Genomic DNA, 22331 nt, shown 5'->3' on the forward strand with positions numbered 1-22331 from the left:
AGGAGTTTGTTTTAGATCAGATGTAGCTCTGTTACTGACCTCAAATACAGTGCTTATCGATAGATAAACCAATCTCTCTCTCTCTTTTTTTTTTTTTAAGAGAGAGAATTTTAATATTTATTTATTAATTTTTTTTAGTTATCGGCAGACACAACATCTTTGTATGTGGTGCTGAGGATCAAACCCGGGCCGCACGCATGCCAGGCGAGCGTGCTACCACTTGAGCCACATCCCCAGCCCTCTTTTTTTTTTTTTTTAATATTGTTTTTAGTTGTCAATGGACACAATACTTTCATTTTATTTATTTACTTATTTAAATAAATAAATTTATTTAATGTGGTGCTGGGGATCCAACCCAGTGCCTCACACATGCTAGGCAAGTACTCTTACCCCTGAGCCCAGATAAACTGATTTCCTACTAATGTTCCAATGATTTTAATACTACCTTCAGCATTTAATATAATCTGATGGAAAGTGGTCAGTTGCTAAGATGACAGTGCCAGTGCACAATGTTGTCCTGACTGTTGCCACCATAGAAGGCTACTGCAGCATTTCGAGTGGCTTCATCTCTTGTTGTTCTCTGTTTAGGAGTCGCCCATCGGAGCCAGAGCAGCGAAGGAGTCAGCTCTCTCAGCAGCTCACCTTCCAACAGCCTCGAGACACAGTCCCAGTCTCTCTCCCGCTCCCAGAGCATGGACATTGATGGCGTCTCCTGTGAGAAAAGGTAAAGAAGAGCTAGCTCTCTAATGTGCCCTTTTATTTAAGGAAAGGGCAGGATTCATTTCATTCAACCTCTCTGGTCCAGACTGTGGTCTAAAACGCCATCCCGGAGACCTGTGCCAGTCCTTAACAAATTAGAACCAGATTTCTTAAATTGAAGGGTCTTTCTATTACTCTGAAATGTTCTTCATACATTTTTAAAAAATATTTTTTATTAATTGTTGATGAAATTTTTTATTTTTATTTATTTGTATGTGGTACTGAGAATTGAACCCAGTGCCTCACACATGCTAGACAAGCACTCTACCACTAAGTAACAATCCCAGCCCCATTTTTTTTGAGTTATAGGTTTTTTATGAAATTATGGTATGGGTGGTTAAAAAAGTGTTTTCAATGTCTATTTTGTAAATACAAAGCTAACAAGCATATGCCAGTCCCTAAAAGATTCTTCAAAGTTTTCAGTAAAAGTTTAAAATTTGGAAGATTTCAGAAAGGTAAGCTAAGTACCTCAGTGCTCCATTTGGATCAGGGTGTCCCAGAACAGAGCTGGCTTGAGCTACAAGTGTGCTGTGAATGGGTGATAGAGTGCCTTAGGTGTTGATTCCTTTAATCCTCGGGCAAATCAGACTTCTAATGTCTATTTCTCCTGCCCAAAGGCAGCACTCTGTGTTTACCTCAGCAGGTCAGACAGATATCATCTTGTATGTGTATCATGATATGAAAAATGTTTCAAAGCACTGATATACAGCCTTAGCTATTGTTGGAATCAAGGTGAAGAGCTAGATCAGAGATCATCACATAGGATAAAAATTTAAGGACGACTGTTGTCGTAGAGGAAAAAATAGAAAATAATCTACCCTACAGAACAAAAATAATCATGTTTTTATCATCTTTGCTCTGGGTTTAGGGATTTTTTTTTAAAAATCAACTCATTTCATGTCCACAAGGTAACTATCATGTCGAGTAAGGACCTAGATTTACACCATTTCTGTCGCTTAGATACCTTAAGCCAAGAATATTTATACAAGTAGATCTATACCTGTATTATCGTTAGGCATCTAGCAGAATCAAATACAAGTCATCCAAGAACTCAGAGAATTTCCTTAGAAAAAGTTCCAAGAAGTTAGCTACAGTGATGCCTGTAATTCCAACTACTTGGGAGACGAAGATAGGAGGATCTCGAGTCTGAGCAGCAGTGGGCAACTGAGTGAGACCATGTCTCAGAAGTTCAAAAAATAAAAAGAAACGTGAGACCACAGTCCCAAATCACAAAACACATTAGAAAACAAGTCACTGTAAGAGTTACCAGGTGGAAAATTTGATATAAGAGCTTAACCATTGAATAAAAGTAGCTAAAGAGAGAGTTGATAAGTTGAAAGCTACAGCTAATGAAATTACCTAGAATACACCACAGAGAACAAGAGTGAAAAATATGAAGCATATTCAGAGATACAAAAGATGGAGATCAATATAAATCTAAAAAGTCCAAAGGAGAAATTAGAGAAATAAACAGATTCCCTCACCCAACTCTTTTCCTGTATGTTTTTCTCTACTGATTTGGAAGCTGTTATCAAAAAGATAAGGCTGAACCAGATACAGTAGCTCACACCTGTAATCCAAGCAGCTCAGGAATCTGAGGCATGAGGATCACAAGTTCAAAGCCAGCCTCAGCAACTTGGTGAGACCCTGTCTGAAAGTAAAATAAAATAGTATGGTATGCAGCTCAGTGGTTAAGCACCTCGGAGTTCAATTCCTTGTACCAAAAAAAAAAACAAAACCAAGAATTCTTTTTAAAGAGTTGGTAAATAATATAAATCCTCAGATTGTGGAAGTCCAGAAAATCATGAGCAGGATAAACAAAGTTAAATTGTAACTACAATATTTATAGTGAAATTATAAAATGCCAGTGACAGAGCCCTTTAGAGCAAGCAGGGAGAACATCAGAAATGACTGTTAGGTGTCTCAATGATGAAAGCCAAAGATGATAAAATAATAGTGTTAAATGCTGAAAAAAGTAACTACCCACTGAAAATTATGTCCCCTTGTAGAATTGTCTTTTTTTTTTAAATAGAGAGATTTAAAATATATTTTTTAAAAAATATATTTATTCTAGTTTTCGGTGGACACAACGTCTTTATTTTATTTCTAATATAAATAAAATAACCCAGCGCCCCGCCGCGCATGCTAGGCCAGCGAGCTACTGCTTGAGCCACATCCCCAGCCCTGTAGAATTGTCTTTTAAGAGCAAGTTTAAAACACAGATATTTATAGAGTTTAGGAAACACAACAACAAAAAATACTCACCTGCTGATCTGCCCCACTCCTAATTTCCAGCCTTGTTAGAAGATCCCAATGTATTTTTTGTTTGTTTGTTTGTATTGGGATTTGAATCCAGGCGTGCTTTACCACTGAGTTACATCCCTAACTCTTTTTATTTTTTAAGACAGGGTCTCATTAAGTTGCTTAGGGCCTTGCTAAATTGCTGAGACTGGCCTGGAATTTGTGATCCTCTTGCCTGACTCCCAAAACACTGGGATTACAGGTGTATACCACTGTGCCTAGATGGACCCTAACTTTTAACAAATGTAGTTTTGTTTTTAATCTTTATTTTGTTTATTTATTTTTATGTGGTGCTGAGGATCAAACCCAGCGTCTCACACGTTCGAGGCAAACTCTTTACCGCTGAGTCACAACCCCAGCCCCAACAATAGAGTTTGTTTGTTAAAATAGAGAATGAAGTATGATTCATAATAGACTGCAAGGCCCTGGGTTCACTCCCCAGCCCCACCCCCCCAAAAATGTCCTTTTCAGGGATCTAAGAACTAATGTCTGAGATGAAAAGAAAGAAAGAGTGAAGACTGAAGAAAATAATAAACATATGGTACATGTGAACAAACCCTGATGTATAGAATGCTCATAGCAGTTTATAACACAGCAATGGGAGAGGAGAGTAAAAATAATCAGATAGAATTAAAATATTGAACAAGAGCAGGTAAGCCAGAAGAGGGTTGGTTAGGGCACCCTCGAATTCTTGTATTACTTGGGAAGAGGGTAAATGTTATGCTTTGAATTAAAAATACTTGATAAAGTTCAAGAGTAACCATTAAAAGAATAGACATACAGTATAGTTGTGCCCCCATCCACAGGGAATATTGGGTTCAATCCTCAGCACCACAACTTGGAATATTCTAAGACCCCTAGTGGATGCCTAAAACCACAGATCATTTTGAACTGTATACTGAGCTGTCTTTTCATATACCCAAAACATTGCCGCAAAGTGCTAGAGTGGCTCCTTTTTCCATGTCGTGTGGGGTACCTCCCAAATAACACTGTTCTTGGATTTGGGGGCCATTATTAAATAAAATAAGAGTTACTCAAACACAAGTACTGCAATACCTCTGCCATCATCTGATAAACAAGCTAAGTGAACAATGAGTGGGTAGCCTGTCATGTGTGGATGAGCCAGACAAAGGGATGATTCATGTCCTTGGCAGAATGAAGCAGGTTGGTACAAGTCAGCATGCTACAAGTGCAATTTAAAACTGTAAATTATTTCTGGGACTTTCCATTTTCTGCACCGGGACCATAGTTGATTGAAACTGAGGAAAGTAAAACCATGGATAGGAGGGGACTACTGTTCCTCTCCCAAATCAATAGGGGAGCAACATGGAACAAGGCAGGGGGGTAGGGTAGAGGAAACTTAAGTTTATGGGAAAAAATACAAATTTTTAGAAAGGGACAAACATCACAAAATCAGATAGTTTAACAAATCAAAATATGTCACTGATCATCGTAAATCAGTTAAATTCATAGGTTGAGCAAAAACAAAACAGTTCATCTTTGTATCTGTTTACACAAGGCAATACCTGGAACACAGAAAGATGGAAAGCTAAAGGAAGAAGAGGACCACGTAGAAAAAATTGGGATAAACCTACTGATGAGTTAGACAGTAAGGCATAAAGAATTTATAAGAAATAAGCATTTTATAATGATAGGTGTACAGTTTGCTGGCGAGATATAACAGTTTAAAAATGTGTATTCACTTGGTAATATGATTTCAACATCTAATAAAGCAGGTATTGACGACACAAGAAGAAATGACACATAATGGTAATGGGAGATTACCATTACCGTTTTTCAGCCAGTAATAGATCAAGGAAGGTAAACATCTGTAAGCACCAAAAGGCAACTCAGCAGTGGTGATTTAGTTGAAGGAGGCTGAGCCTTGCGTCCTAGTGTGAGCACATAGCCTTCACTACACTCCTCAGTCAGGAAGTTTCAGGAGTCAGAACCATTGGTTCATGTTTTCTGACTCATCCATTGTTAGAAAATTAACATAGGAATTTTAAAAACCTACATACATTAGACATTTTAAATACCTGTCAAAGAAGAGATCATAATGGAAATTTGAAAGTACTCAGAGTTGAAAAATAATAAATATGTATCAAAGTGACAACTTGAGAAAAATGTTTAAATTTCCATTTAAAATGGGAAATACCTGCACTCTTAGTGGTCTTTTCCTGACTCATTTGCTTTCATTTTTCTATAGCATTTATTATTTAATATACTATATGCTTTGCTTATGAGAAATTATAGTTTATTTTCTTCCTCTCTCTAACGAGGATATACGCTTTGTGAAGTAGGTTTCTTTTTCGTCTCTTGATCATCAGTATCAGACACTTAGAACAGTGTCTACACAAAATGGGTTCTCAGTATTATGTATTACTGACAAAGAGAATTTCATGAAAAAGTAAAAATTTACAAGGTGCATATGAATTTGAAATCTTGGTGGAAAATGAGATTTCTCAAAAAACAATTCTCCCCAAATGTGGCTCAACAAGAAAGAGATAACCCAAATAAACACCAGGAAATGCACTGACTGGGTATTTTTCTGCTATATGATTTTGCAGATATTCAATTGTATAAAAAAATTTCAGATAATTAAAAAAAAAAAGGAACATTCCAACTTAATATATGAGGCTAATATGACCTTAATATTTAAAACCAAGCCTGGGACTGGGCTTGTGACTCAGTGGTAGAGCACTCACTTAGCATGTGTGAGGCGCTGGGTTTGATCCTCAGCACCACATAAAAGTAAATACATAAAATGAAGATATTGTGTTTAATTACAACTAAAAAAAAATAAAAATATTTAAAAAAATTTTTAAAACCAAGCCCGGTATGGTAGAACACGTCTATAATCCCAGAGGCCCTGGAGGCTGAGGCAGGAGGATCACAAGTTCAAAGCTGGCCTCAGCAAAAATCGAGGTGCTAAAGAAACTCAGTGAGACCTTGTTTCTAAATAAAATTTTAAAAAAAGGGGTTGGGGTTGTGGCTCAGTAGCAGAGTGCTTGCCTCACACATATGAGGCACTGGGTTCGATCCTCAGCACCATATAAAAATAAATAAACAAAATAAAGATATTGTGTCCATCTTAAAAAAAAAAATAGGGCTGGGGATGTGGCTCAGTGGTTGAGTTTCCATGAATTCAATCCTGGTATTAAGAACAAAGCAAAAAAAACCTATGTGAGTAATATAAAAGAATATTAATGACAGGATAATCACACCCATAAACAAATTTGCAGAAATATTAAGATTAGCAAGTCAAATCCCATAGCACATAAATGGCAGGCTGAGCTGATCTTTGGAGTTCAGGGTGAGCACAGTGGTTGCTGTGAGTCAACTTAGTCCTTGATTTGAAGAGCTGCAGGGTTTTCTTAAAGTACTGGTGATGTTCTGTTTCCTGATCTGGATAGGTTTACTTCATGGAAGTTCATTCAGCCAAACATCTACACACGACTCTGCACGTGTATTTCAAGTAAAAGTTTACTTAAAAAAACACTACAATAGCTATATCATAATCAACTCGGGTTCACCTTGAGAGTACAGGAGGGCATTAACATTAGGAAATCTGTAAATGTGATTTACCATATTATATACCATAGAGAAAATCCTTGTGATGTTGTTAGCTGCAAAAATTTGATAAAATTCTACATTAATTCATTATTAAAATCTAAGCAAATGAGGAATAGGAAGAAGTAGCCTGAAACTGACAGTGTGGGGCTGGGGTGTAGCTCAATGATAGAGCCCTGGGTTTCATCCCCGGTACCAAAAAGAAAAAAGCAGTATTGTGGCAGAGACAGAGTTCATCAAATATCTCACAAGATCCCTGATATTTCCCAGTCTCTTTTGCTGTAAGATTGGGGCCAAATGACTAGTTCTGTCCAGTAGATTGTCAATGAGAGTGACATGCGTCACTTTTAGGTGAAGGCAGTTGAGCCGATATTCCTCCTCCGTTCCTCTCTTCTCTTGCTCCAGTGACCTGGGAGGCTGTGTATTGCAGATGGCATAGATTAAAGATGGAGTAAGGATGCTTCACTCTCTTCAGACTTTGCGTAAGCAAGAAATGAACCCTTATAGTTTTAATAAGCCTCTAAGATTCCAGAGTGTGTGTGTGTTACACTAGTATAGGTTATCCTACTGTGACTAAGAGAACATCTACTAAAAAGCACAGCAGCTCCCACAGTTAGTGGTTAGAACCACTCTGTAAAATCAGGAGCTAGACCCAGGACGACTGCTGTTTCTACAGCTGTTCAACACGTGGGTCCTACTCTGTGCAGGAAGACACATAATTAGAGTGGAAGACACTAAACAGTTACTACCTAGAGACAGGTGGACTATCTGCGTAGTAACTCTATGAGTAAGAGAACACGTTGCTGTAAGAGCTGCATATTTTAAACCAGTTATGCTATTATGTGCCAGTAATAAAAACTTCACTTTTAAAAACATGCCATTCACAGTTGCAATAAAAACTATATGGTACCTAGAAATACATTTAGCAAAAGAACTACAGGAATTTTATAGAGAAAATTATAAAAGTTTATTGAAAGACTTTGAAGAGGTTTTAGTACTTGGGGAGAGAGACTCAAGAACATAGTAATATCATTTCTTCCCGCATTTGATCTCCAAGGTCAATGAGATTCTAGTCAAAATCCTGACAGGATTTTTAAGGAACTAGTAGGCTGATTCTCAAGTGTGCGTAGAAGAGGGAAGAGCCAGGAATATCAAGATGGTTTGAAATGGAGTGAGATGTTTGATCTCACACAAGTGGAGATACATCATGAGGGTTCAGTCAGTCAGAGTGATGTCGATTCCTGCACAGCTAGCCTCTGGAATGTGAGTATCCAGAAATAAACCCCAGACATGTATGAGAATCAACAACATAGATTTTATGTTAGTAAAAAAAGGATGATCTTAGCCAGGTATGGTAGCACACACCTATAATTCCAGCAACTCTTAAGGTTAAGGCAGGAGAATCGCAAGTTCAAGGCCAGCCTCGGCAATTTAGCAAAGCCCTATGCAACTTAACAAGACCTTGTCTCAAAAAATAAAAAGGGATGGGGATGTGGCTCAGTGGTTAAGTGACCCTGAGTTCATTCCCTGGTACCAAAAAAAAAAAGATCTTTTCATTTTCTGGTCCTGGATAACTATTTAATGCAGGAGAAAAACAATATGTATTTAACCAGATTTTGTAATCAAGCTCTGGTTGCATTTTATGTCATTTAAAAATAACATGACTGAAGAATCTGCTGCACTGTTTTGCTTTCCTCTTTGTTGGAGACTGAGCCTGAGGAAATGATATCTGGGGGGAAACATTTCCAAAGTGTGGGAGGCAGGATATTTATAACCCAATAGGTGAAGAGCTTTTAAAAATTAATTAGAGAAAAAGAGGAACATTTTTCATTTTGCTTTCCTGACTGATTTTGACTGATACTTAAAAACTTTTCCCCAACCAGCAGCTGTGACATTGGGGGTTTTACAGAAGCTGAAAGACTTACTTGTCTTTTATGCTTAAAGCATGTCCCAGGTGGATGTGGATTCAGGAATTGAAAATATGGAGGTTGACGAAAATGATCGAAGAGAAAAGAGGAGCCTCAGTGACAAGGTGGGTAAGAGGGAAGCCCCCTTCCAGTCTCCAGTGTCTCCGGAGCGGCCATGATTGGGTCTCCCTGATCTGTCAGTCTACGTGGGTGGGGTTGTCCTTTCCAAGGAGAGTGCATAGCCTCAGTTGCCCTTATTAATGGAAGTATCTCTCAGTACTTTTAATTCATAAAATCCCTCATTTATCTTTGGTTTAGGTTTAGGTTTTTATCAGTAAATTTAATTTGCAGTAGGAACTAATATAGAGCTCATTAGAATTTTTTCTGTTGGTCTTGCCTGAACAAGTAGATCATCGTATCTTTGGCTGTATTCCGAGAGAAATGGTGGGAATTTAAGCCAGAATATGTAAAATCAGTAGCAAGGAAAACCTTTAAGCACCAGGCCTGTGTGTTGTACTGTCGGCCGAGCTTAGTTCCCGTACTAGGGGTTTGTTGGGGTTTGCTTTTGGCGTCACATTGGTGGCAGTTCCACCACTTTCCCTTCAGCTGGGCGCTGGGCTGCGTTAGTAGTGCGCATTGGTGATGACCAGACGCTGGCCTAGAGCTTCTTGTGATGCTGAGCTTTAGTTTGTATAGTTCTTAGAATTTAAGTTCTTACATATATGGTATTCTTATGTATATGGTATTGTATCTGTGGTGGAATATAATGAGAGGTGTTAAATTGGGAGAAAACTCCTAAAGGAAAATTGGTTATGTACCTAGAATGTTAACCTGATCCTTTGAAATTTAGAACCAAAAATAGGCTGTATATCCAGCCTGTATCACATTTCTCACTGAGTTGTTCCTGATAACACCCTTGCTTTTTTTATGCTTTTCTATAAACTATATCAGAAGTTCATGAGACCTAGATATTATAACCTCGAAGTAATAGTGACAGATTCAGTTTTCCTCTTAGTCAGTGCTTGAATGGTTTTATGCATTAAAAAAAAATCCTCATTGTTAAATGAATTCAATCTGAATAAAGTATTCCTGTTGAAGTTTCCAGCTCTTGCCTCCTTCTGGAGATTAACCCCAGATCTTCTTCCTTACCAGGAGCCTTCCTCAGGCCCAGAGGTGTCTGAAGAGCAGGCCTTACAGCTGGTCTGTAAGATCTTCCGAGTCTCTTGGAAGGATCGGGACAGAGATGTCATCTTTCTTTCTTCTCTTTCTGCACAGTTTAAGCAGAACCCAAAAGAAGGTAGGACTCCAGCTCTGCAGGCAGCCTTTTCAGAGCGCTGACAGGAGGCAAGCCCGACGCTGTGCTTTCCTCTGTGTCCACTTGTCTTCCTGTGGGGATGTACATTGATGACAGGGGCACTTCTTGTTGCGTACACTGCTGTTTTGACACCTTTCTTCCCTGTCCACTGACCTCTGATAAATTATTTTGTACTTTCTTGACTTCCACACAAGAAAATTATGTAAGTTAATGGTCACAGAATTCGAGTTTTTTCCTTTTTAGTAGAAGGTAACTTAGAGAAGGCATTTGCTCCTTTATAAAGGTTCCCTAGGGAGCCTGGGAGGTGTTTACAGAGACCTGCTTCAAGTGCCTTCCAGGCCATGTGTAGACAACAAAACAAATAAGTTGGGCTAAATTGCTTAGTACAGGTGGCATCCTGGGGTTCTGGATGACTACAGTGGTGAACGAGGGTCATGGCAGAATGTAAAACTTGAGCCAGGTGCAACAGTGGCGCTGTCATTGTTTCTTCTTCTGTCAGTTGCATGGGGAAGCAGAGGGGCTGCTGGCGTGCTTGCACACAGCGACATCCCTGAGGGGTGGAGGTTTCCGTCTGTTTTACTCACTGATGTACCCCAGTCCTTAGAAAGGTGTCTTATACAAAATAGTCCCACAATAGATGTATTTTAAATGAATGAGTGACTGGTAAGGTGGCTGCCTTTTCCTCCTTATTTGTCCTGTCTTCTAGGAAGAGAAGAAAGCTGTCCGTTCCTGGAGGATGTACAGGCTATTTCTGATTTTATTGGTGTCTTCTTATTCACTCTGATTATGGACATGAACAGAGCAACCATGTGTTTTAAAACCTTGCTATGTGCTATTCTTGCTGCAAGTCTCAAAATCTGTATAACACATATAAGTGGTAATTTTTAATAACCAAATTAGGTGAAATTTCCATGAGTTAGAACTTTTATTTGTTTAGTAAAATTTAGAATAAGTCTGAAGACCAACAGCAAATCAGCTGGAAGCCACAAAGAGTAAGAAGGCCGTTGGACTATGGAACCTGCTGCAGAAAGCCAGATGGTGATTTAGCATTGGACACTCCATAAAATCTTTTGAACTTTGGTCTTATCAGTTGCACTGTATGTCAAGCTCTATGTACTGTGTATACTGGTTAAGAAATATCAACCCTGTTGTGTTTGTGGTGTGATGACCTGACCTCTGAGGGTGGACGTGGCTTCATTTACAGTTAACACGTACATCAGCAGTAACTTCACTGACCCAGTCCATTTTGTTTTTAAATGAACTTTTATTTTGAGAGCAACTCGATTTATAGAAAAATTTCAAAGATAGGGCAGGGAATTCTTGTATGCCTTTACTCAGTTTCCTCTAATGGTAACTTCTGATGTAGCTGTGGTACACTCAGTAAAACTAATGACTAGTGACAAAACGCCAGACTTTATTTGGATATCAACAGGTTGTCCACTAATGTCCTTTTACTGTTCCAGAATCCAGTCCAGGATGTCATACTGAACCCTCTGGTTCCATTTGGCTTATTTGAAGACCATGTGTATGAAGAGCCATGTGTAACCTGTTCTTTATTCTGCCTTCCCAACAGTGTTCTCTGATTTTAAGGACTTGATTGGCCAGATTTTGATGGAAGTGCTAATGATGTCCACTCAGACTAGAGATGAAAACCCATTTGCCAGTCTGACAGCCACATCACAGCCCATTGCAGCTGCAGCTCGGTCACCAGACAGAAATCTTATGCTGAACACTGGCTCCAATCCAGGAACAAGCCCCATGTTCTGCAACCTGGGTTCCTTCAGCGCCAGCTCTTTGTCTAGGTCAGTGTGGTTCACCAGTGTGCACATCTAATTGGGAGTAAAACAGCCATGAAGGATGTAGAAGGGAATGTTCATTTACAATGTTGAACTGTGTCATGGACATTATGATACGTATCATATTTGGGCAGATGGACTTAGTCTTTTTAAGTGACATTATCTTTTCTAAATTGGATTTTTTTTCGGGGGGGGGGCTTTTCATGGTTAGGTTATTGGTAGTTTAAATTTTAGAAATAAATAGCTATGTATGCTACCTTAGATCAACACAACAATTAGATTGTTATTTAAATGATTATCTGATCTCTGTACTGCAACTTTAAGAGATATGAAATGTAATTATTTAAAAACCTAAAACTTTCTGTTTCAGTTATCTCAAGTTTTGCTTTGATTTTTCTCTTCTTTCCTCCCTTTCTCAACTACTTTAGCCTCTATGAAACTAGTCCAGCTCCCACTACCAGCTTCTGGAACTCGGTACCAGTGCTGAGTCCATCTTTTGCCTCACCTTCCCATGTAGCCCTCCAGACAGCTACGCCTTCTGCTTCCCTCAGCCATCACAGTGTGGCTTCTGGAACTGCGGCGGCAGGAAGCCAGCCCTCGTCCCCACGGTATCGGCCCTACACTATCATGCATCCGTGGGGGCCTTCACCGTGTCCCATCCCACGGTCTTCAGGCATCTCCATCCCATCTAGCTCCCCACGGCTCCCTGCCCTTGCAAGTAGCCCTCAGGCAGTACCTGTCAGCACTTCCAGACCGAGGGCCCCCAGCATGGGCCCAGCTGTGCCTCCTGCTTCACCCAGTGACGCCAGCAGACGTCCCTCCTCCCTACGGATCTCTCCTAGGTATTTTCTTAGCAGGAGAGTTGCGCGTGTGTTTGCAGTGTAGGGAGGGAGATTAACATGGTTTGAAAGAACTGTTGTGTGACGCTGACCTCAGTTAAATTTTGGAAGTTGTTTTGGGTCATTAACCTGTGCCACTAACTAGTTTGGTGGGCATGTGACCTGAGTCCACGCTCTTCCTAGGCTTTGATCACATCAGTAAGCAAGGGCTGCTCTGTGGTACCTCCCGTTCCTCTCCTTTCCCTCCTTCCTTTTCTGAAAAAAGAAACAACTTTGTTTTTAAAACTCTATAGTTCGTGTGTCGTTCTTCATTATAAATTAGTTTCAAAGACTGTGGTCAGTGTGTTATTTGAGAGTGGGGGATCCCTGGGCCACATTTTGACTTTTTGGACCGCCACCAGGGTTGTGAAGTGCAGTCCGACCCCCAGAATGTGGGCAAGTCTGAGCCTGGTATTCTTCCTTCCAGTGGGTGCAGCTCACTGTGGTCACACCTTGATGTTTTGATTTCTGATCACATGTAATTTCAACCTCTTAGAAATAAGCAGTATCAGAATTCCATGAATCCAGTGGCCTCTTCTCTCAAATGTGTCCACTTAGTTCTATAATGTGTAATTTTTTGCATGTAAGTGGATAAAACTTTTAAGATTTTAAAAGACAGCAGATGCAAAGCCTCTCCCTCTTCTTTTTCCTCTGTTCCCTGATGACCTTTTTTGCTTTTGTTGTGGTAGTATGTACGACAATCCTTTCTCCTTCCTCTTCCTCGCACTTTCTGGAGACAGTAGTGATGAAGAAGATGAAGAAGATGATGATGATGGTGATGAAGGTGGTGGTGGTGGTGATGAGTTTTCTTGTGTCCAGTTTGGGTCCAGGTATCTGAGGAATGGAGTCTTACCCTGCATGTGCTTAGGTGCTTAGGAACTAACTTGTATGAGCCCTACTTAGAGGTGTGCTTTGAATCCAAACAGACTAGGGTCCAAGGAGGCAGGTTAGCAATTGTGTTGACATGTGAAGATCTTTTAACTAGAAAAAAGTGACACATAGAACACTTCATGTAGTTGCCAGGTAATTCAGAGGAACACTCACCTGTAATCATTTGTCAGAAGCCTGGAAACAAACCAACTACCATTTGTGGTTAAGTTCAAGCACTCTCAGATCTAAAATGAAGGACCCTTCATTTGGCTATTGCAAAATGTTCTTGTGGACAATCTGCACCGTGAGGCATGTTTTCGTCATGACGATTGCATGGGTTGCTGGTGTTAGCAGTGGCATAGGGGTGGGACCTTGTGTGTTTGTGTTCCCTCCTATCCCCACTCCACCATGCTCAGTCTAGATAATCTGTTGAAGAGCACATGGGGTCATATGTTTGATACAATGGGGCTTCTACTTTCACTTCTAAACTTTCACTTATATTGCTCTGAGTCCCTCCTTTACCTTGTGAAGCCAGAACCCATTTGTTTAAAGAGCCCAGGAATGACTTCAGAAGATGTTGCTGCATGTTCAGCCCCAAAACCAAGTGAAGACCACTACTTGGGTTTTCTAGGCGACTCTGAGCAACAAAATATCTAACCCTCTGACTCTTCTTACAATTTTGCTCTTAAATTGAAGTTTCCTCTGGACAGAGTTGGTATTTGTGCCCAGCACTGTTCAAAAATAACTCCAGGCTACAAATAGAGACTGCAGTAAGGTTAGGTCACTTCATTAACTCTGACTGTGTTCAGAAGAATCATTAGAGAGCACTGAGGAGTGTTGATACAGGCTAAATATCAATTCCAGAAGGTTGATATTTGTATTAAAAAAAATTTGAGAGAGGGGGATCCCTGGGCCACATTAAAAGTGAACATTGCATCATTACTTCTCAAGGAAATTTCCCAAAGGTGTACGTGGCTTTTTCATGTACATAAAATCCTCTGCATGATTGAAGTCATACAGCAGGCATAATCCTTAGGAATCACATTCCATCATTGTAAAATTGCTTTGTTACCTGTTTTGCTGTAAATTATCTGTGGGGGAAACACTCTTTTCTTTCCCTGGCCTATTTAATTCCAACTTTCTTAACAGGTGTATCTCGTCATGGTGCTTTTGCTAACACCTCTCTCTCTAGATTTCTAACATCCGAGCCTCACCTCAGATCTTGATTTTATATCCTAGGAAAAACACTTGCTGGTTGTGTAATAATAGCAGCACACGCTTATTAAGGATGATTCACCTGATACTCTGCTTAAGTGACCTTGTTTAATCCCATGTAGCATTCCCTGAGGAAACTGAGGAACGGGGAGGTTAAAGTCACCAACTAGTTAGCAGCAGAGCCTGCATTCAGACTCAGGCAGGCGGGAAACTGGAGCTCACATTCTTTTCCACCACCCTGCGCTGCCTCTGGCCTAGCCTTCTCCGGGTAGCAGTATCTGCTCTTCTTGTTCCTCACTAGTAATTTCGCTACTGAGCGTCTAGGCATCTTCTCTATTCCTTGGATAGGAAGTACCAGCTTCTTTTCTTGGGGCAGAGGAGGGCAAAGCTGGGAGTTGATAAGCAAGACCTCTCGCATGCTGGGAAAGCTCATTCTATCCCTGAGCTACACCCCAGCCTCATTTTACTCCTTAACTAAGAAATGCCCTTCTGATCTGTTGGCATGCCCCTCACAGGCTGTTGCAAGGAAATCGGATAATCCAGGTTGCAGGTTAGATACTCCAGTTGTATGTTACTCTTGGGTATCAAAAATGACACAACAGAGGCTGTGGCTCAGTTGTAGAGCACTTGCCTAGCACATGTGAGACACTGGATTTGATTCTCAGCACCTCATAAAAATAAATAAATTAAAGTATTGCGTCCATCTACAACTAAAAAATATATAATAATATATATATATATATATATATATATATATATATAAAATGGCACAACAATAGTGAAAAATGTATAACACAAACTGTTTAAACAAATGGGAGAGTTTGGGGACACACAGGGCCAAAACCAGGACGAGGCAGCAAACACCTTGTTCACTTGAGTGACCAGCACAGATGGATTTCCTGTCCCTTTCTATGTGATCTTTTGTTTATTTTGAAATAAGCAATTTTAACACATACTTCTAAGTTAGTGTCACAAGAATTAAGTGGAATTGTCTCCATTTTCCCTTCTGTTGGCTCAGCAGAGTTTGAAATCTGCAGATACTTTTGGAAGTAGTTGTGACCTGCAGGCATATGTTGATCATTTACAGTTTTAATGACAGGGACTAATTTAGGAAAGGCCAAACATTCCTCTGAAGTGTTTTCAAGTCTTCTGTGAAATGCACTGTAGGAATTATGAGGAACTATTCTCGAAGGAAAGTGAGTGAAGGGAAAATTGTCTTGTGATTCAGATCCCAGTAGAGTCTTCCTCAGGAAGTTGGTGGCTGGAGAGAAATAGGGTTATGTTATTTTTTATTGCACTTTTGTTTGCTCCTCCCCACCACCCTTCCCTCCCTGGTTCTTCTGATGATTAGATCTCAGCTTAGGCACATGGTCAAGTGGTAAGTACAGTCTTCCATTGCCTCCAGTCAGGCTCGGGCTTCTGCCAAAGAGCCTTCTCCCATGTCCTTATGAAGGAAAAGAAACTTCAACCTATTACTTTCTCCATGAGGTCCCTAAGACTGAAAGGGACAGAAAACTCCAGGTGGCTCAATAAATAAGAGGTAGGCAGCTCCACAGCTAATTTCCTAACTCAGTGACATCATCAGGGACTCTTTTTTTTTTGTTTACTTTTTTGTTTGTTAACTGCTTAGATGCGTCAGTGAAGAAGGTCAGACCTTGAGTATTAGGAGCCTGTGTGAGCAGAGAAAGGCCAGTTAGTTGACAGAAGATTGACGTTTGTCCTCCCATTGCCATTGGTCGTCATACTGGAGGATGCACCATGGAAGTAGTGGGAACAAAACATTTCCCCTCGCCTCTGTCCACTCGCCTCCATCCTCGTGGCATGTAATATTTCCTCCTGCCTTACACATTTGGACTCATTTCCTCTCTTTGGACCACTCTTCCCGCAGAGAGCTATCTGGCCTGCTCTCGGCCTTCCGTGAGGCCTGTGTCAGTGCAGGCTGCTTAGAGGCTGGTTGCCGGCTCTGCTGTGTTAAACAGCACTTACGCACATGCTGCCTCACGCCATCGCCTGTACTCACTTTTCTTTTCCCTCACAGCACTTACCTATGAGTTTGTCATTGATGATCCCCACCTCTAGAATATAATTGCCGCATGGACAAGGTCATCAGTGTAGAATCCAGAACCTGCAACAGTGCCTGGAACCTAGCAGGCCCAGTGTGCACATTCATTGACTGAATTTACACTGCTTAAACCGGCACAGCTCTGACTTTGCCTTGGATTGAGGAAATATAAAATTCCCAACTTTGCATTTAAAACGTTGGTAAATAGGAGGGTGATTATTTTCATTATAGAAGAAAATTTTATGGAGTCCTTTAATGAGCAGGTTTTCAGCCGGGCCCAGTGGCACATGCCTGTAAACCCAGTGACTCGGGAGGATAGGGCAGGGGGATCACAAGTTCAAAGCCAGTCTCAGCAACTTAGTGAGACCCTGACTCAAAGTAAAGTATAAAAAGAGTAGAGATATAGCCAAGTGGTTAAGTGCCCCTGGGTTCAATCCCTGGTACCAAAAAAAAAAAAAAAAAAAAAAAGTGGGGACGGCTGGTTTGTGGCTCAGCGGTAGAATTCTGGCCTCACACATGCGAGATCCTGGGTTCGATCATCAGCACCACATAAAAATAAATAAATAAAATAAAGGTATTGTGTTCAACTACCACTAAAAAAGTTTTCTCGGTACATTTAGAATGGAATTTAGTCTGCACAGATCTGATGTGTGTCAATCCCTGGAAAAAATTTTTTTAATATTTATTTTTTTAGTTATAGTTGGACACAATACCTTTATTCCATTCACTTATTTTTTATGTGGTGCGGAGGATCATACCCAGGGCCCTGTGCATGCTAGACGAGCGCTGTACTGCTGAGCCCAATCCCAGCCACTGCCCCCCGAGTATTTTTATTGTTTTCAAAAGGATTCAACTATATTTCTGTTAGTGAAGTAATTAATGGTTACATTGAATTGTTGATTTAGTTACCAGAAAATGGCTCACATGTTCTCCCAGGGGAAGGTATAATTTTATATATGTTTTTAAAACTTAAATACAACATGTTTTCAAGATTTTAGAATGGCACAGTGGTAAAAGTGTAATGAATTTTATAACAGCTTTTTGATAATAAAAAGAAATTCAAGAAGAATGAAGTACTACTGAAAACAAATTTGGAGGGTAGAAGAGGTAAGGATCAGGGGGCCCACTGTGTTTCCCAAACTCATCTTGAATACTGGGTCTAGTGATTCTCCTGCCTCAAACTTTTGAATCCCAGGACTGCAGGAGCCCAACCTATTTTAAATATTTAAAAAATGTTTGTTAATAGCATAAATTTATGTATAGAAATAGTACCACATTTTTCTTCATTATCACATTCCTAATTTCAGCCCAGCTCTTTAACCATGAATCTAAAAATCCTTGTTAATCAGTTTGGGCTATTGACTCTTAGCTCAGCATTAATGAAACTGACATTTTATTTATTTATTTATTTATTTATTTATTTATTTTTAATAGGGAATTTTTTTTTTTTAAGAGAGAGGGGGAGAGAGAGAGAATTTTTTAATATTTATTTTTAGTTTTCGGCAGACACAACATCTTTGTTGTATGTGGTGCTGAGGATCGAACCCGGGCCGCACGCATGCCAGGCGAGCGCGCTACCGCTTGAGCCACACCCCCAGCCCGAAACTGACATTTTAAATATGTGATCAAGACTTCCTTTGGCATCTTTAGGATTGGTCTTATTGAAACATTGACACACACTGGACTTTACATTTCCTTTTGTGTTAAAGAGTTTTCCCCCCCATTCTGAAAGCCAGCCAGTTGGTTGGTGCCTGATTGATAATCACCAAAACAAACCAATGTCATTTAGTTTTGAAAATTGTCTGAGATCTTCTGAGTCCCTGTGCCTTTCATTGCATTGCCTGGCACAAGATAGGCAGACTGCTGCATAGGTCACTTTTTATGTCTCAGTGAAATACCTGTGAAAATATTTCAAGTGAGAGTGAGGAGTTAAATTGAAGTTAAAACTAAATGGAATGTGTTGCTAAGAATGGAACTTAATTTCATTGGCTGTTGCACAAGCCAGCACTATCTAAGCATGCTGAGTTCATGTGGACACAAAAGTTCATGTGTTATTAGGGATGCCACTTTAGACTGACTCCTTGCAGCTAGTAATGACCTGTTGTCGTAAAATATAAGATACTTTTCATTTCATAGTGTTAAAAATGTGAGAAATATGGGTCTTATTATCAGGAAGATGAATAGCTAAATTTTTTCATTGGAAATAAGAAATATCTTTTTTCTTTTTTTAAACGTCTGTGAGAGCTGTTTCCAGGAAAACTACCCACAGCAGTTGTGTCGGGGTACAAGCTTGCGATAGCACTGTTTATCTTTGAGATGTTCAGTGAATATTGACACTAATGTCAAGCATAAGAGGGAAAAATCACAAATCACTTGAAACAGAGCATAGAGAAATCTTGGCCCTTTCTATTGTGAGGATTCTCCATATTCTAAATTAGGTGGTGGTTTTTTTGTTTAGTTCCCTAGTAAGTTTTCTCTGTACTTTTCTACACTACTCACCTTTCTGCTGTCAGGTCATTCAGCAGATACCAGGTCCCACCATTAAGTAGTAAAATGTACCAAAACATTAATTGCCATAAAGACACAAGCATAGATGTGTTTTTCAGGTTTCCGTGCTGGCCCACCCTAGGCATGTCTCTGGGTGGCCTCGTGGCCTATGCAGTGGGCAGGGATGAGCTGTGTCTCCTTGGACATCCTCTCAGCCTGTCTCCTCCTTTCCCACCGTCAGACCATATTCTAGGTCCTACAGGAGTTCAGATTTGCTGGACTCTGGGCTGAGAACCTTGGACTTAAATCTGGCATTATTTTTTACCTTCTATAATGAAATGCTTTAATATCATGTTTTCATTTTAAGGTTAATTATTTTCTCCCCAGAATTCTAAGATCAGTTATGTTCTAATTCCAAGATCACTGTATATGTTCCAAAACTTGTTATGCATATCCGTTATGCTGCATAACATGCTATTGTGCTCTAAATTCTTCCTGGTCCTTCTAGTTTCTGCCCCAGATTGAAATAGGAACTCTCGGGTTCCTGATGTTCTTCCCATCATTTATCATCTTCTAAATGTAATAATTTTACTCTTCCTCTTCATGCCTTCTATGCCTTGACTAATGTCTTGTATGTATATCAGATAATTTGAGTTAAATACCTAATTTGGTATGAGACCTGTGATGGTGGACATTAACTTTGTTTAATACATTAACTTTGTTTAATTCCCTCAGACCTAACCCTCACTACTATGTTTGGCTTTTGTCTCAGAGAATAGTTAATATAAATAATAACTGTGCTTCACATTGTGACCTGGTGATATTTTCCAAAGCACTTCCACATTATTTCACTAAAGTCTCGCTGCAGATGTAATAGAGGTTCTGGGCTCAGGTAAATATATCAGCACTAAGGCCAGGGCTGGAGCCAGGTCTGCTCACAAATAAAACTTGTTTGTTTTGATTTTACTGTGCTAACTCAAGTTTTTTCACTGAAAATTTTGAAAATCTTGTGTTAATAGCAAATCCGTTGATGTCTCCCTCTAACCGGATGCTCCATGAGCTCTGGTCCTGTTGCCAAATGCTGGATGAATTTTTATCAGTTCTAAACTAGAAATAGTAAAGGTATTTTCTTAGTTCCTTAAACCTGCCCTCCTAGAGCGTTGGGTTATAGCAATAGCGTAGTCTGGCTTTAACCTGCAGGTCTGCCCAAGTGATGCTGCTCAGTGTGATGTAAGTACCTGTCTTATTCCCTCTGGTTAGGTAAGTTGCCATCCTCAGTAAGATGAGGTCCCCTTAGTAGGACCATCAAGTGTTCACCAGAAGCCAGTTTTGTTGGGCTGGGAGTGGGTAAGCCAAGCAGTCAGCTGCAGTCTGTGCTGCATGGGTGTCTGTGCTTTGTGAAGGTTGCAGGGATTCTAGCAGGCTTTCTGCTGCAGAAACAAATACTATCAAGAAGAAATGATCAAGAGGGGGTAAGCACCATCTTTTTTTTTTTTTTTCCTCTTCTCCAAAGTTTGGGAGCCTCTGGTGGAGCAAGTAGTTGGGATTCCTACAGTGACCATTTCACCATTGAAACCTGCAAGGAGACAGACATGCTGAACTACCTCATTGAGTGTTTTGACCGAGTTGGAATAGAGGAAAAAAAAGCACCAAAGGTAATATGAACCAGATTATTAAAGGAAAAAAAAAAAGCCCCAGTATTTCTTTGATAATCCCCTCTCGAATGGAGAAGTCATTCATTTATTTAGTCAGTCAAGTAGTTTGTTTTAGGGCATCTCTGTGCCAGGCACTGCACTAGCAGCTTGGGATGCATTAGTGAACAAAACAGATTTCTGCCTTCATAGAAGTCACATCTTAGGGCTGGGGTTGTGGCTCAGCGGTAGAGGTGCTTGCCTAGCATGTGCAAGGTCCTGGGTTCAATTCACAGCACCACATAAAAATAAGTAAGTAAAAGTATTGTGTCCAACTACAACTAAAAAATAAATATTAAAAGAAAGAAGGAAAGAAAGAAAACACATCCTAGTGAAGGAAAGACGTGATAGAGCCAAGAAGGAAACCCAGATAGCCTGGTTTCAGAGTCCTCTCTTGACCGCCCTGTAGCTGGCTATGTAGTGACTTATAAGGCCCTACTGATTGCGGGTAGCCAGCGATGGTCAAGATAATAACCAGCGTTATGGAGCACTAGGACCAGCAAGGGTTTTGTGAAGTCTGTGTTGGTTTGAATTCTTACAGTTTCTCAGTGAGCCCAGAGAAGCCACATGTAAGATAGGTGTTCTTTCCAAGAATAAACAGACACCTTAGAGACTAAGGTTGTAATTTTCTGTAGTTAAAGACAGGGTCTCAGTGAGTTGTTTAGCTCCTTGCTTTTTGCTGAGGCTGGCTTTGAACTTGCGCTCCTCCTGTCTCAGCCTCCTGAGCCACTGGGATTACAGGTGTTCACCACCGCTCCTGGCAATAAGGTTAGGTTCTAACTCAGGAAGCTACACCTGTCCACTAAGCTGTGCTGACTTGGCTTCCTTATTCTCTCATTTTTACCTTTATTTTGTTACTTAGTTCTAGCTGTATGTTGGAAGCTAATTTGATTGTCTACCTATTGGTTTCTTATTTGTGAGGGCTCCTTTGGGGATTGTCATGTAGCTTTAGCAAAGGCAAAGATAACAGGTGCATCTCTGAGGTTGGGCCTCTCTCCTCTTTTCTGATCGTACATTCCATCAGAGGCAATGTAGTGGCTGGATGACACTTTCACTGCAGCTTGCTGATGAGGAGGAAATAAAGAGAGGAGCATGCCCTTTTCCAGCCCTCCCTCTTCTGGCCTCTGGTGCTCTTCAGTAGCTTGGGATGATTCTGTTGGTTTCTTGTCCATTTCAGATGTGCAGCCAGCCAGCAGTCAGCCAGCTTCTGAGCAACATCCGCTCCCAGTGCATATCCCACACGGCACTAGTACTACAAGGTTCTCTCACACAACCAAGGTATGCGCAATGCAGAGCCTTATGTGGTATGTGCTTGATGTCAGCAGGGAGAGGACCCTGCATGCTGCACCACATGCAGAGAACTCCCTCGACCTGAAAAGTGAAGGTATTTGAGGCTGGAGCTGGGGCTCAGTGGTAGAGCACTCGCCTGGCACATGTGGGGCCCTGGGTTCAATCTTCAGTACCACATAAAAATAAA

The 22331-nt window shown here is 40.4% G+C and overlaps 1 protein-coding gene across 6 annotated transcripts in view; it reads left to right on the forward strand.

Annotated features, from left to right (window-relative positions):
- Ube4b (ubiquitination factor E4B) overlaps window positions 1-22331 on the forward strand; it is a 115387-nt gene that overhangs the window by 47561 nt on the left and 45495 nt on the right. For 3 of the 6 annotated variants that reach the window (XM_021732851.3, XM_078025243.1, XM_078025242.1), the window contains 7 exons: window positions 589-724; window positions 8578-8665; window positions 9693-9837; window positions 11429-11657; window positions 12080-12493; window positions 20677-20818; window positions 22032-22132. In XM_021732851.3, the coding sequence (XP_021588526.1) occupies window positions 589-724; window positions 8578-8665; window positions 9693-9837; window positions 11429-11657; window positions 12080-12493; window positions 20677-20818; window positions 22032-22132 (1255 nt within the window). Of the gene's footprint in view, window positions 1-587; window positions 725-7038; window positions 7116-8577; window positions 8666-9692; window positions 9838-11428; window positions 11658-12079; window positions 12494-13218; window positions 13360-20676; window positions 20819-22031; window positions 22133-22331 lie in introns of those variants that run through there. The other 3 variants (XM_078025245.1, XM_078025244.1, XM_005334764.5) reach the window with 3 other exon arrangements.

This window comes from Ictidomys tridecemlineatus, chromosome 11 (genome assembly GCF_052094955.1).
Source record: "Ictidomys tridecemlineatus isolate mIctTri1 chromosome 11, mIctTri1.hap1, whole genome shotgun sequence".
NCBI lineage: Eukaryota > Metazoa > Chordata > Mammalia > Rodentia > Sciuridae > Ictidomys > Ictidomys tridecemlineatus.